The 14,281-nt window shown below is 40.9% G+C and overlaps 1 protein-coding gene across 1 annotated transcript in view; it reads right to left on the minus strand.

The window, feature by feature from the left end:
- Window positions 1-1,685: 1,685 nt before the first annotated feature.
- Window positions 1,686-14,281, minus strand: part of LOC142008296 (band 4.1-like protein 4B) — an 89,421-nt gene continuing 76,825 nt past the window's right edge. The window contains exons 10-12 of the mRNA XM_074985476.1: window positions 11,014-11,082; window positions 5,167-5,333; window positions 1,686-1,755 (exon numbers count right to left, since the gene is read on the minus strand). Coding sequence (XP_074841577.1) covers window positions 1,686-1,755; window positions 5,167-5,333; window positions 11,014-11,082 — 306 coding nt within the window. The remainder of the gene's footprint in view (window positions 1,756-5,166; window positions 5,334-11,013; window positions 11,083-14,281) is intronic.

The following is a 14,281-nucleotide window of genomic DNA, read 5'->3' on the forward strand; positions in this document are numbered from 1 at the left end:
GAATCATGCCAGATTACAGGTGTTGCCAGATGAGAGAGTTCTGGATTAGAGAGGTTCAACCTGTACAAAAAGTGTGCCACTAAAACTGTTGGCATCATAACAGAAGTTCAATACACAGTGTTCCATTTGATTCTGATCATGCAGCAAAGTCTGTCAAATATTCAGAAACACACAAACCAGTCATCTGGGCACTTGTACCCCTCCATGGGCCTGTTCTGTATGTTAAACCATTTTGCTAAGGGGGAATCATGGATTTCTTCCTCACACTTATGCCACTTGTTTTAGTTTCATTTTATAGCTATAGAAAAGGTTCAGAGCTCTCAGACTTTAATTGAAGAGACTTCTGTTCATTTCCTGCCTGATTGAATATAAAAAAGACAAGTAATTTTCTGAAGCCACGTTGCAATCAAGAGTCCTAAAATGCACTCAAGATTTTTCATAATAAATGACCATAATTAATGCTGAAGAAAATTGAATCTTACTATCTTCAGTTCTTAGCTTTAAAGCCAACAAACCAGTTAAATTTAGATAAATCTGTGGCTGTTGGTATCAAATTAAGGGCATATTTTGATTTCAACCACACTAAAAACATGAGAATGTACCATACAGAGTAACAGAAAAATATAGATCTTGGGCTATATAAAACACATTCAAGGATTCACTGTAAAATTGTGTGTTGCAGCTGATGATCAGTTGTCATCTTTTTAAATAGTTTACAATTTCGCACTACTAAAAAAGGGACATTAAAGAACAGGCTTATAGGGAATATAACCTATAAGGTTATTTTATGACCTTAAACTAATTGTTTAAGGCTCTCATTCTGCAAACACTTACATGCTTAACACCGAGTAGGGGAGTAGTCTCATTGCTTTCAAAGAACCAGTCAGTTTCTTGATGTAAACACGTACATATTCACGCATGAAAGGGTTTGCAGGGTGAGAGTCTTCACTAAAACCAGTTCGAGAGTCAGGATTTGTGGTTTAATGATAGCAACAGCAAATGACTTTGAACCATTCAAGTTTTTCTTTACTAGAAATACAAGATGATTTATTTTATCGTCAAATTAAGGGGACATGATTTTAGGCAGTACTGATATATCTAAATATATCAGAGTAAAGATTAAGTTAGGAATCTGATAAAACAGCCATTTGTTTTTCAGCAGAGACTAACAGTCCGAGGGTTAAGAGATAATAATCATTTTTCTGATTTTAAAAATGATTCTTTAACAAACTGTAGTAACTTGGTGCAATTTTCAGTTATACAAAATGACATTTTCTATGTTACTATCAAAATATTCTGCGTAACATTAATCTCTGTGCAGTTATTAACATATATACAGAACAGTATTTCTCAGTAGAAATCAGTATGTTCCTTGCTGATCGTGTTTACCTTTGATTTACCAAAACCAAACCTGAAATTCATTTTATAATAGTAAAAAACCCTAATACTCAGGATAAATAAAGGACTGAAGGTTTACTTCCCAGCAGCAAATGAACAAGGGAACTCCTCCAAGTTATAATCAAGCTGAGACTTAATTGTAACCAACTGTGATGGATCTGAGTGTGCTGGGAACATAACACATTTTCATGATGCATTATGTTGAGTACACAGAAGTGGAGGAATGTAAACAGACAGAAGGCACATGATAGGCCCCGATCCAGTCTCCATGTGGTAAGGTGAGAATTTCATAATTCTGTCATCAAGAGTCTTTTCATCATCTTCTCTCTCTCAAGTTCACGTCTCAGAGTTTCAGCACTGTGTAATTAATGCACAAACAGCCAATTATGGGAACAAAAATAATGCCACATATTTCACTTAAAAATAATTAACATTTTTAAAGACCCAAGGGAAATAGAAAGGTTCGGTTTGATTCAGTCAAAATGCTGAAAATAGATGCTGACTGAGCCAGAGGTAAAAATCATTTAATGCTTTGGGTAGCAACCAAGTGGGGGAAGCATGAGATGTCTTAAGGCTTGCTCCTCTCCCAACAAAGTCACTGACAAAGTTCCCACTGACTTCAATGAAAGCAAGATTAGAAGCTCAGTTTCTTGTTAATTGATGTAAAAACTATTAAAAGAAGACTTGTACTGCAGCTCTCTGCTTGTCAGGGCCCAGACTGTCTTTCAGTTCCGTGTGTGGTTTGGTCTGGGGAAGTTTCTTTTCACTACAACACCTACACAATATTATTTAATGCACACACAAGTGAATGGGAAGTCAATGGATTAAATGCTTGAGACCCCACCTGGGATCACAGCATGCTGCTGCTGTGATGTCATCACACACTGGCTAGGAAACACAAGGAGCAGACTTCTCCAAAAAGCATTCTGGAGGAAATGAGCACGGAGAAGCAGCTGTGAAGCAGCCATGAAGCAACCAAGCATAGTTCCTTGGGGAAAAGGAGGACGTGAAGGCTACCTAAGCCACTCCATGCCCATAGCCACCTGACTGGACCATGCCCACCTGGTGGGGTAAGCACTTGGGGATGGAGTGCTGCCATTGCTACTCCTACTCAGCCAAACATGGGGGAGTAGGAAGATCAGACTTGCTGCTGTTCTTTTGGTGGCTGGTACACAGACGTGGCTTCAGACTTCTGCCACTTTCAGTCTTTGAGTGAACTCCGACTTTCCTCCCCACTCTACTGCTGCTCTGCACGTTTAGCTGTCTTCTTCCTCAATCTGCTGCTGCTCTGAATGTTTGCAAGGGTGAGTGCCTGTGTGGCCCATGGGTCCTGCAGCCCCTTATCAATGGCCAAGGAAGGATAGAGTTTTGTTACCATCTCTCTAATGACCTCCCCCCATCCCCCACCCACAAAGTCTCCTGGTTCACTACATTTTTAGCAGACCATGCTAGGGACTGCGACAGGACATGCTCCCATCCCATTGACAGAAAATGCCAATGCACACTCCAGCATTCAAACAGCACTAGTTAAGTCACCCCTTCAGAACATGTGCCTGCTGAAGAGGAGGAGCTTAAAAAGGTGAAACTTGCCCTAGAGGAGAAGGAAAGGGTGCCAGAAAGGAGAGGCTGCCAGAGACTGCCAGTCAGCTCCAATAGCTTGGGGAGCCCAGCCTGATGCAGTGACTAGCATCTCCTTCCACTCCCCCTTGTTTGTGGACAGATTGACACTACAAGTCTGATACAGGCAAAAGGCCTGGGAGAGACACACCAACTCAGACTAACCTGTGGTAGGGCTGGGGGAGTGTTACCAGTGGCTAGAAGTAATTGGACAGAAAGAGCTCAGGAGTGAGCTGTACTCCTGCCAGGAACAGAGAGATCGCTCACAACAAGGGGTCTCCAGGGCAAGAGCCTCAAAAAGACGGTACCTGAGCCCAGACTCAGGTTTGGCCCCCTACAGGGACCTCATATAGATATAGGGGTGTAGGAGGGGTCCTTGTTCCCAGAACCCTAGGGAGTAAGCAGGGCCTGAGAGGTTGGAGTGCTCTGGTGGGGCTGTTGCCATAACACATGCAAAATAAAGCACATTCTCTGGATCTGCCACCACCCCTAGTTGAGAGCTAGCAGGACTGCTGGAGACAAAAAGAGAAGGAAAAGGGGCAAAACAGAGGGAGGGGAATGAGGCAGATGGAGGAAGAGAGGGTGTGTCTATAGTGTGCACCAGGTTTATATCTATCTAGTCCTAATCTACTCTGAATTTTGGTTTTGTTTTATTTGTTGCCTTTGGAAGAACCAGATTTCACCAAAGAGCTAACACATGCCCCCGGCCCTTGCTCTGCTCCCAGTGAGCACAGGGGCTTGCTGCTCTCCTCTCGGTGCTCCCAGGGCAGAGGCAGAGTGAGCCCCAACCCCTCTCCACAACTGAAACACCAGGTGGGCAGAATGGGGCGAAGCCTGACCCCACTCCCTGGCTGGAGCACTGGGTTGAGCAGGGTAAGCCCCTAGATCCCAACACCGTTCCCATGGAGGACCACTCCACAGGCATAGCAGGGCAAGCCTGGAGCACTGGGCAGGGAGGAGGTTGATGCTGGAGCACATGGAGGGCGTGGCATGCATACTTTATGCCTCCCTCTTTTCGGGCGTCCCTGGCCAGAATATCAATCCTTTCTCCACTCCCAAGGCCAGCTAGAGGGAGGATGAGGTGACTCCCATTGCTCCTACCGCCCCATTGCCCGCCCACCCACCTGTCCATGTCACTGGCACAGATGTAGCCTACAACACATCTAGAGAGCTGCATACGTAGCCCACAGTTATAAATAGGTTGTGTATCACTGCCCTGTGCGTTATGTCTGCCTTACAACTATTACAACTACAACTTTGTTTTCTGAACAAAGACACCCCATAATTATAAAGGTTTCGGTGGTCTAGCAACAGGAATACATGTCCAGTTGTAGCTAGATTGAAATCAACATGTACATTTGACCAGTGACCTTCTGTAAATCAAAATTTGAATCTGGAAGTGAAAATCTAGTGTGTTATATCCCCCAGCTTAGGACTTTTTTTTCTCATTCCCATCCAATACATTATTTGGAAATGAAAGCCTGACCTCTGATTTGGGGGTATCAGCTGGATCCTATTACAGAATTATTTCCTTTAGGCAGCTGGACGAATTCAGCTTGCTTCAGTCTCTAACAAGCAAAGATTACTATTAAAAAAATTTGGAAGACGGAAGAATTTAAAAAGAGTAAGTTGCCAGCGGGAAGCTGGAATGTGCTTTTTTAGCTATTTCATATGACAAGAAGAACAATTGCAACCCAACACTACTCTGAAAAATCCATGCCTTGTATTCATCGGAAAGAGTCTCCATTTCTCAGCCCTTCCTAGCAGTGAATTTAGAAAAACATATTGCAACAGCATTTGTTAAAAACAAAACCTTAGGTCAGGGGAGGTGATTTGTCTCAGAAAACACAGCATAGACTTTTCTCTCCAGGCCAGTGGTCATGAAGGTGGCCTACTTGGGCATTAGAGAAGGACACCTTGCATCTTTAGAGTAGCTTTTCACTCAGAGACGAGACAGAGGAAATTTCCTAAGTCTTCCACTTATCCTGAGGTAAACACCAAATGGCAGCTGACTTTTAACATTCATGGAAATTCTTATTTAGGATGACAGGCTAAGTCAGTTCTTTCCCACTGCAATTATGTTTGAATCAATGAAGCCAAACTCCTGGGAAGCTAGAGAGACCCATAGGATTCATATGAACTGATCAGTACCTGTCGGCCAGAGAAATAGGTTTATGTGATGGATATATCGTCTGCACTGTTGGAGTTGGGACCGTCTCTGCCAAGGACCTCATCACAGGCGATGGAGACACTGGTGATAACATCTTAGGCGATGACTGCACAGCACAGCACACTAATTTGCTGTCTATGTAATCTGTCTACAAAGAAAACAAAAAGGATAAGTTAGTTTTGAATTTTTTATGCCTATTTTCTCTCAAACACTTATCAGCAATTCCCTCCAATAAAGGGGGAAAATGAGAGACTCCTCTTACAGATGACAGAGGCCTTTTAAGAACCAGAGAGAACCCTCAGATATAATGAAACAAACACCACCACTTCTTTTGACAGCAATTCAATGATTCTGCTCTGATGACAAATCAGACTTTTGAGACCTCTGTGTGAGACTGAACTCTACATATGTGCCCATAATGGTCAAAACCCAACATGCGGAGCTGAGCAGAAGCCTCCAGTCAACCAGAGGCCTGTCAGAATATGCTGGTAGGGGTCTTGACAATTGTGCATTTTACTAAAGTTGGCTGTGCATGAATGTGGGTCTAAGATCCTATGTGGTGGAGCATAGCCTATAAGAAACACCCAGGGGCAACTAGCGGCAGACAGTGCAGCTGTCTCATTGATAATAAAATGTACAGAACCTCACAAACTCCAGATTCTCTCTCTCCCCATACTGTACATCTGATGCTGTAGCATCACAAGTCCTGGAACATCAAAGGCTGGGACACCCTGTCAGGTGACATTGTGTTGTGTATTTGAAAAAAAAAAACACACTGACCCACTGTTTGCACAAGACCATTTAATGACAAACAGGGAACAGCCTGTGTTTTACTAAGCAGATAGGAATGTACAGTAGCTACAATTTTTCAGTGCTTCCAAACAGTCAGGATACATTCATACTATTATCAGATGAATTTTTTCCTTGACAACCTGTCCTTTCAAGCTTGATTCAGTCTTCACTACTGTCAGAAGAAAAGTCAGCACAACAGTCAAACAGAGGTCTGGTAGCCACTTAGTGAATTGTCTTTTTTCATCCCTTTTCAAATTGAGTGAGCTACTCATGATTAACTAGCACTGACTGCAGAAACTTGAGCACTTGGATACAATCTGCTGGTCCAATCAATGCGTGAGCCAGGAAGAAGCTATCACAGTGTCTTTTTTACATTCACCAGCCTGTCTTTTAATTGAAAGTGTGGAGTGCATTCCAGCTGAACGTTCTAAGGATAAGCCTTTCCAGTCATTCTATGAAACCATTAAAATGAAAAAAATTTGCAGTCCTCAAGCAACGTTTCATCTCATAAGGCCTGTCAGATCAGGCTTTACAGCATGAAACGCAAGAACCATGATTCAAATCCTCAGCGAGAATAAATTGTCATAACCCAACTGGAGTCAATGGAGCTAGGACAACTGATGCAAGCTTAGGATCTGCCCCATATTTAATGGTTAATTTAGATATGTATTGGTACAGGTTGAACCTCTCTAGTCCAGCACTCACGAGTTTGGCAACATCTGTAATCTGGAATGATATTAATTAGATGGATGTCTATCATGGCTGTAGCCAAGATTCCTGCAGTCACAAAAAGTTTATTTACAGCCACCAGTTCTGGCTCTCTGCATTCTGTGCTGTTATTTAGCTGTAATTTACTCCTAATGCTACTAAACATTGTTGACCTCCCATGGTTCAGCAAACTCTCTGGTTTGGCACTGGTTGGGTCCTCAGGGTGCTGGACTACAGAGGTTCGACTTGTACTGTTTTTCTCTACAGTATATATTTATATACTTACGTTTATACAGTATATTGGGCCAGACCTTCAGTCGGTGTGACTTGAAGTAGTGCCATTAAGTCAACTGGTTCATAATTTACACCAGCCAATTCAGATAAAATTCCATCAGAGAGGTTTGCATTCCCCCTAGCCCCATAAAGGAATTCAGTTTAGCTCTTTACGAACTGCAGAATTATAAAACCAGAAAACCTCTTCCACAGATTGCTGTTTAATGAAAAAAATAATTTTTTTGTTCTAATAAGCATTTTCAAAGCAAACCACATCTTAAAAACAAAACAAACACCACCACCAAAAAAACCAACAACTCTGCAGCATGTTCATAACATGAAAGGAAAGCCAGGGAAAGGAAAAGCCAGGGAAAGGAAAATGAACCACAAACATTTGCAGCTGCATGATTTTGTGCGTGACTAGGATACATTCACAGAGTTAGATCTGGCTCTGTCCTGGAAGGTTTTCCCTGAGGCAGTTGAGTGTGCTGTTTTGTCAAAGACAAAAAACTGTGCGATACCTAGCGCAACTGAGCCGTGTCTACACGTGCACGCTACTTCGAAGTAGCGGCACTAACTTCGAAATAGCGCCCGTCACGGCTACACGCGTCGGGCGCTATTTTGAAGTTAACTTCGACATTAGGCGGCGAGATGTCGAAGTCGCTATCCTCATCAGGAGATGGGGATAGCGCCCTACTTCGACGTTCAGCGTCGAAGTAGGGACTGTGTAGTCATTGCGCGTCCCGCAACTTCGAAATAGTGGGGTCCACCATGGCGGCCATCAGCTGAGGGGTTGAGAGACGCTCTCTCTCCAGCCTCTGCGGGGCTCTATGGTCACCGTGGGCAGCAGCCCTTAGCCCAGGGCTTCTGGCTGCTGCTGCTGCAGCTGGGGATCCATGCTGCAGGCACAGGGTCTGCAACCAGTTGTCGGCTCTGTGGATCTTGTGTTGTTTAGTGCAAGTGTGTCTGGGAGGGGCCCTTTAAGGGAGCGGCTTGCTGTTGAGTCTGCCCTGTGACCCTGTCTGCAGCTGTGCCTGGCACCCTTATTTCGATGTGTGCTACTTTGGCGTGTAGACGTTCCCTCGCAGCGCCTATTTCGATGTGGTGCTGCGCAACGTCGAAGTTGAACATCAACATTGCCAGCCCTGGAGGACGTGTAGACGTTATTCATCGAAATAGCCTATTTTGATGTTGCTACATCGAAATAAGGTACTTCGATGTAGGCTTCACGTGTAGACGTAGCCCTGGTGTGTTAAATTGAAATGAAAAACAGTGGACCTGAAGGCAATATTTCTTTGTTGAATGATCCCCATTATTTCAGCTGTAGGAGAGGGATAACTACACAGCATAGAAATGAGTTATAATCGACTCCTCTAATTATTTTTCCCCCTTTTCTGCAATCCTCTTGGTATTTTCTGGTTTACTAAAGATTTCCCACAATGCATAAATCTGTGATAAAAGAAATGTCATGGGCTGCATGGATTGAAGTGCAATTTTAGATATATGTGAAGTTGCATTATGTTTTTTCTCAATGAACTAATACTATAAAGAGGAAAAGATGAATTTTGAAGATGTTATCTAAATCTTATTTATATGCTAAGTACCACTCTAATTAATAGAGCTGATCAACATTTTTCTATTGACTTTTCCATGGTATTCCATGGTAAAATGGCTTTTTAACTAAATTAATTTTTTTATAATTTTTTTTTAAACTTTCATTGGAATTTTTCACATTTTCATGACAAAGACAACATTTTTCAGGGGGTTTCACTGAAACCTACTAAAATTCAAGTTTCTCTTTTACAGAGAAAAATAGTTTCCTGATAGTCTCAACTGAAAGGGACATTATTCTGCACAGATTTTGGTAACTCAATGCATGTTTTATCCAATACATAAAGGTGTAGGGTTTCTTGCCAGTTTTATTACATCTAACCTGGATGACCTTTTTCAACAACCCTGTTTTAACAGAGTTGAAATGTTCTAATACCCTTCTTAGTATGTTTTAATTAGAACAACAATAGAGATTAGGGTGAACTTTTCAACTTCTTTCCCTAAAATCTGGGTTAAAAACAGACCCACAATAAAAAAAATGACAGTCTTGAGGTAATGGGGTTCATCATCAAAGCTAAACTTCAGTTTAACTCATTAAACCCTAAATGAAGACAAATATTGTAGATACTCCAGTTCCAGATATTCCATGATATAGAAAACAGATTTGGGGTTTGGGACTGAGTTAAGGTTTAAGTCTGAATGATTTTGAGAGTTTAATTGAGAAACATTATGGGTGTGACTACACTTCCATTCCTCTTTTGAAAAAGGTATGCAAATGAGGTGAATCAAAAAAGCAAACGAGGCACAAATTTGCATATCTGGAACCTTATTTGAATATTCTAAGTTTGAAAGAGCTGCTTTTGAAAGAAGAGAGTCAGTGTAGATGCTGCTCTTTCAACAGTAAACCCCATCTTCGAAAGAATCTTTCTTCCCTTTATTTAATGGGAAGAAGGATTCTTTCGAAGATGGGGTTTACTTTCGAAAGAGCGGCATCTACACTGGCTTTCTTCTTTCGAAAGAAGTTCTTTTGAAATTAGAATATGCAAATGAGGTGCCAGGTATGCAAATTTATACCTCATTTGTGTACCTTTTTCAAAAAAGGAATGCAAGTGTAGATGCACCCTATATGTATATCCCCATATGTATATGATCTATGCATGTATAACATGTTACTAATAGGGAAGTGTAATTCTAACATGAGAAGGTTTATCCTCTGTGGCCAGTAAGCCATATCCCATGTTGGGAAGGATAGGCAGAGTATTTGTCACAGTCCCAAAAAGTGTCTGGTAACTTTAAGTTTTAATACTAATTTTAACCAGTCCCCCAGTTGCTTAAATATCATTACTTTTACCTGTCATATAGACATGGCCACTCTAAAGCTGGGCATTTGGGTTCTGGAACAATTAAGCCTGTCAAGCTTATTGTTACTTTGTTGTTATACAGTTATGAGTCCTATTTCTGTGGTACTGTGCAGTATGCCCTGTGGAAAGGGACAAATCCCAAAGCCCCCAACTCACTTCTTTCTCAAGCATCATTTAATAGATTTGCCCCAATAAGTACTAAGGACCCCAAGATTCAGCTCTCTGTTGGTAATTAGCATAGGAGTGTACAGCTACTGCAGTCAACAACACACAGTACAACTGTGTTACATTAATTGTAGTTCCTCATTTCATTTCAATTCAGAATGCAATGTTCATGAAAATTATGTCCCCTATTAAGACATAAGCTTTGTAAAAGGGAATAAGGCTAATTCAGTTAAAAACTCTAGGCAATTTATGAAGATTTAGTGGGTTGGCCCACAGATGGGGTTACTAACTTTGGTGGGGTGAATTCCTGGAGGTTTTATTACATGGTGGCTACGTCTCATGGGAATAAGGGGACTTCGAAGTAGGAGGGGTCCTTTCGAAAAGGAGCCCCGTCGGGACGAGCCGCGCGGCGGTGAGGCGCGTCAATTTCGAAGTGCCGTGGCCGCCTGCATGCTAATGAAGCGCTGAATATGCATTCCAGCGGTTCATTAGTAAACTTCAAAATGGCCATTTGCATGGCCATTTCAACATTTGGGGCTAGTGTAGACACAGCCAGTGTTATCTTTAATTAAACATTAATCTTTAATTCTTGAAGAATCTAGGACAATCCTGGAGAGCTGGCAGCTCCGGGCCCACACCATTCCTCGCCCTTCTTGTTCATTCAAAAAGAATCTGAGTGACCTCCCCACACCCTCTACAGCAGAACGGTGGGAGTGTACCTGTATTTTGTGCTCTGCTGTCCTGAAGCATTTCACTTTTAATCTTTATTGTGCTGCTAGTAATCTCCAACACATCAGTTCAGGCAAATTTATGGATACAAGTCATGGCTATATTTGATGGATTTGCAGTCTGTGCCACATTTAGAAGGTATCTTTATTACGATTGTCAAAGGCACAAATTTCTGACGCTGTTAAAAATAATCTGGAGTTGCAAGTGTTGTGTTAAATACACAGTTTTTCAGTTGCACATTCTACTTACAGAAAACTGTGGTACTGTTGTAAAAGGATCGAAAAAAGGATTAGATGTATCAGCAGGGAATGTCTTTATCTTTAAAAAAGATAAAGAAAAAGATGTTACTTTCAGAGCATAAAAATGAGAAACAAAACAAAAAGAAGCAGCAAAGCACTGCAAGTAGAGCAACGTCCGACACACTGGAATGGTTCAGCAGAATTCAAATAAACCAGCTCAAAAGAAGACCTCCTCAAAACACATACGTAAGCTAGTGAGAAATAGTCAAAGGGTAAGACCCGCCTGAAATATCTTATCCATGTTCTTAAATCTAATGTGGAATAGCGCATATATAAGTGTATTCTGAACTGAATGAACACAATATTTCTTCAGCTGTATACCCAGTCATGGCATGTAATTATAATGCTTGGTGTACTGAATAGCATATATTTTCTAATCAATAATATAAAGCTCAGAGAAAGCAATCCTTACACTATGTTTGCAGTGGTCAGGAATTTCCACTAAAGAATTTATGCTTTATGGATTGTACACAGTCATATTTTTAGTTATTTATCACTAACACAGTAAATTCAGAGCTGGAAATGGAAAGTCAGAAGATAGGACCAGAAGAAAGCATAAAAATATCACTGTAGGCAATTGAATGGTAATTGCTGTCTCAGCAATATTCAGAACTTTAATCCTAGCCTGTCTAATAATGTTCAAAGGAGCAAGCTACATCTCAGGAGCTATTAATTATAAGAGCGTTGAAAATAATATTAGAGACCATTTTGCCCTTGGACAATTTTCAGAATTCTCAGTGCAAAATCCTTGTCTGATTTAAGTTAATGATAAAAATCCCATTGACTTCGCTGGAGCCAGGTTATCACTCTTGGGCTGTGTCTACACTGGCACAAATCTTCGAAATAGCCAGCTAATAGCCATTTCGAAGATTACTAATGAGGCGCTGAATTGAATATTCAGCACCTCAGTAGCATTGGGGCTCTTCCGGCCGTGGCGCTTTGAAAGCGCCGCCTCAAACGCCCGTGGCTCAGCACGGCTACACGGGGGTCCTTTTTCGAAAGAACCTTATTCCTAAAAAATTTGCATTTTTGATTTTCTCATTTGCATGCCTCTTGTTATTCCTTATTTTTTTTAGGAATAAGGTTCTTTTGAAAAGGTTTACTTTCAAAAGAGCCTCATACACACTGCTTTTTTTCTTTTGAGAGAAGCTCTTTCAAAAGGAGAATATGCAAATGAGGTGCCAGATATGTAAATCTGCACCTCATTTTTATTTTCAATTTCCTCGTTTGCATGCTTCTTTTGAAAGTGCAATGGTCATGTAGACACAGCTTTGATGTAGACAAGACATTGGTGGAAATTATTTCTGTGCCTACTGCCATCTTGAACATTAAATGAAGAAAAAGAAATTCAACAAATAGCAACCAAGCATTGCCTCTTATTATTATAGGCAGTATGCATCTCATTAATTTCCCCTCAAGTTTGCAGAAATCTCATTAACTCTAGTATTTATACGCTAGAAGTATTGATTTCAAACTAAAACCAATGCGAAGTCCTGCTGCACCTTATAGACTAACAGGTATATTGAAGCATAAACTTTCCTGGGCAAAGACCCACTTTGTCAAACGCACAATAGCTTATGCTCCAATATATCTGTCAGTCTATAAGGTGCCACAGGACTTCTTGCTGTTTTTGTAGATACAGAGTAACATGGTTACCCCCTCTGATACGTGGTTTCAAATTGTACTTCATATTGTCACCAGGGTGGGAGAGAGAATTAACTATATTCTGAAAAATGTATTTATCACTTTAATAACCACACATTAAATTTTTTTCCAATAAACCATGCCTTATAACAGAATTAGTGCATTACGTTTGAAATATCTGCTAATAAACAAGGAAAACCTTCAGGTGCTGACCCAGCTGCCCAAGGAAAGAATACCTGAAATTCTGCGGTCAAAAATAATATAGAGAATGCATATCATCATTTGTTTTGTGAACAGCAGAAACACAGCTGGTTTCTAAATATATCATTCAGAATTCAGATCCAGCTGTAATCCAATATTTATACAAGGACAAAGACACTCAAGTGTGTAAACACCTGTTTAACTGAACATCAATCACAGAGATGTGTTTGAACAGGTCACTGAAATAGAATACAGTTCCCTTAAGCCATGAAGATACCTGTGTAGACATGTCAAGGAAGAGGAACGTTTCAGACTTTTTGTAAGTATTCATGTGTCTACATTCCACTAGTAAATTTAATTTCTGAGTTACTATGTGCAATTACTAACACTCATTACAACACAATATACAAATTGTAGTGCTTAGCAAGTTTGCCACATTACAGTGATACCCACATCTGCCAGTGTAACATGATGACTTTGAAGTGGCTGGGTCTTTTTGAGACAGTATAAACTCAGAAACCAATCTTGTCATGCTAGATTTACAAAGCATTGAGATTCCAGTGTTTCACAATAAGATACAGAACACTGCATTGTAACACACTACTGTAGCCAAAGTGTCTTACACAGATCGAGTCAGTCTCTTATATCTGACCTCAAACCCAAATCTTGCTAACGTTGTGGACTGGTCTTGTTAAAAGACAAACTTTAGTTACTGAAAATGGAGGCAAACAGTGACTCAAACATTATTCAAGGGCTTTTGAGAAGATGGCACTGAAACACACTTGAAAAGTTTGTCTTGATTATACACTGAAATACTTGATGTGCGGAAAAGACTATTGGCATTGTAACAATGCACTGCTAATATCAGTTCCTCTGGTTTAGTTTCAAACATATTTTTCCCTTTTCTGGAGCTTTGTTTATTTAATCCGGGGACAGAGAATTCCAGGCTAACAAAATTAAAAGATTTTGTAGTGGCTTGAGAACCTATTTCCAGGCATCAACCAAGTTTATCTCAACTCAGAACAACTAAAGCACGTGAGAAATATCATACCTGTGCAGAATCTAGGAACCAGAAATCAAAGCCATTGAGACCACTCTGCCACACTCCAATCCCTTTGTCTCCTTAATGTCTTTTCTTTTTCCTGAGATGTTTCACATCAATACACAGGTGAAAGTAAGTTGGTACGCCCTAGCGTGCAGACCTGGCAAGATCTGGCTGAGCTGCAGCAAAAACTAGAGAAGAGCTACTTAAAGAGCTGTGGCAGGATGGTACCTGTATGAAATGTTAACTTGCTTTCACGCGTGCATGAATAGCAACATATACCCATTCATCCAGACTGTGCCGTGCTCGGAACACAGCTGAGAATTCTCCC

The sequence above is a fragment of the Carettochelys insculpta genome, chromosome 2, assembly GCF_033958435.1.
Source record: "Carettochelys insculpta isolate YL-2023 chromosome 2, ASM3395843v1, whole genome shotgun sequence".
Lineage (NCBI taxonomy): Eukaryota > Metazoa > Chordata > Testudines > Carettochelyidae > Carettochelys > Carettochelys insculpta.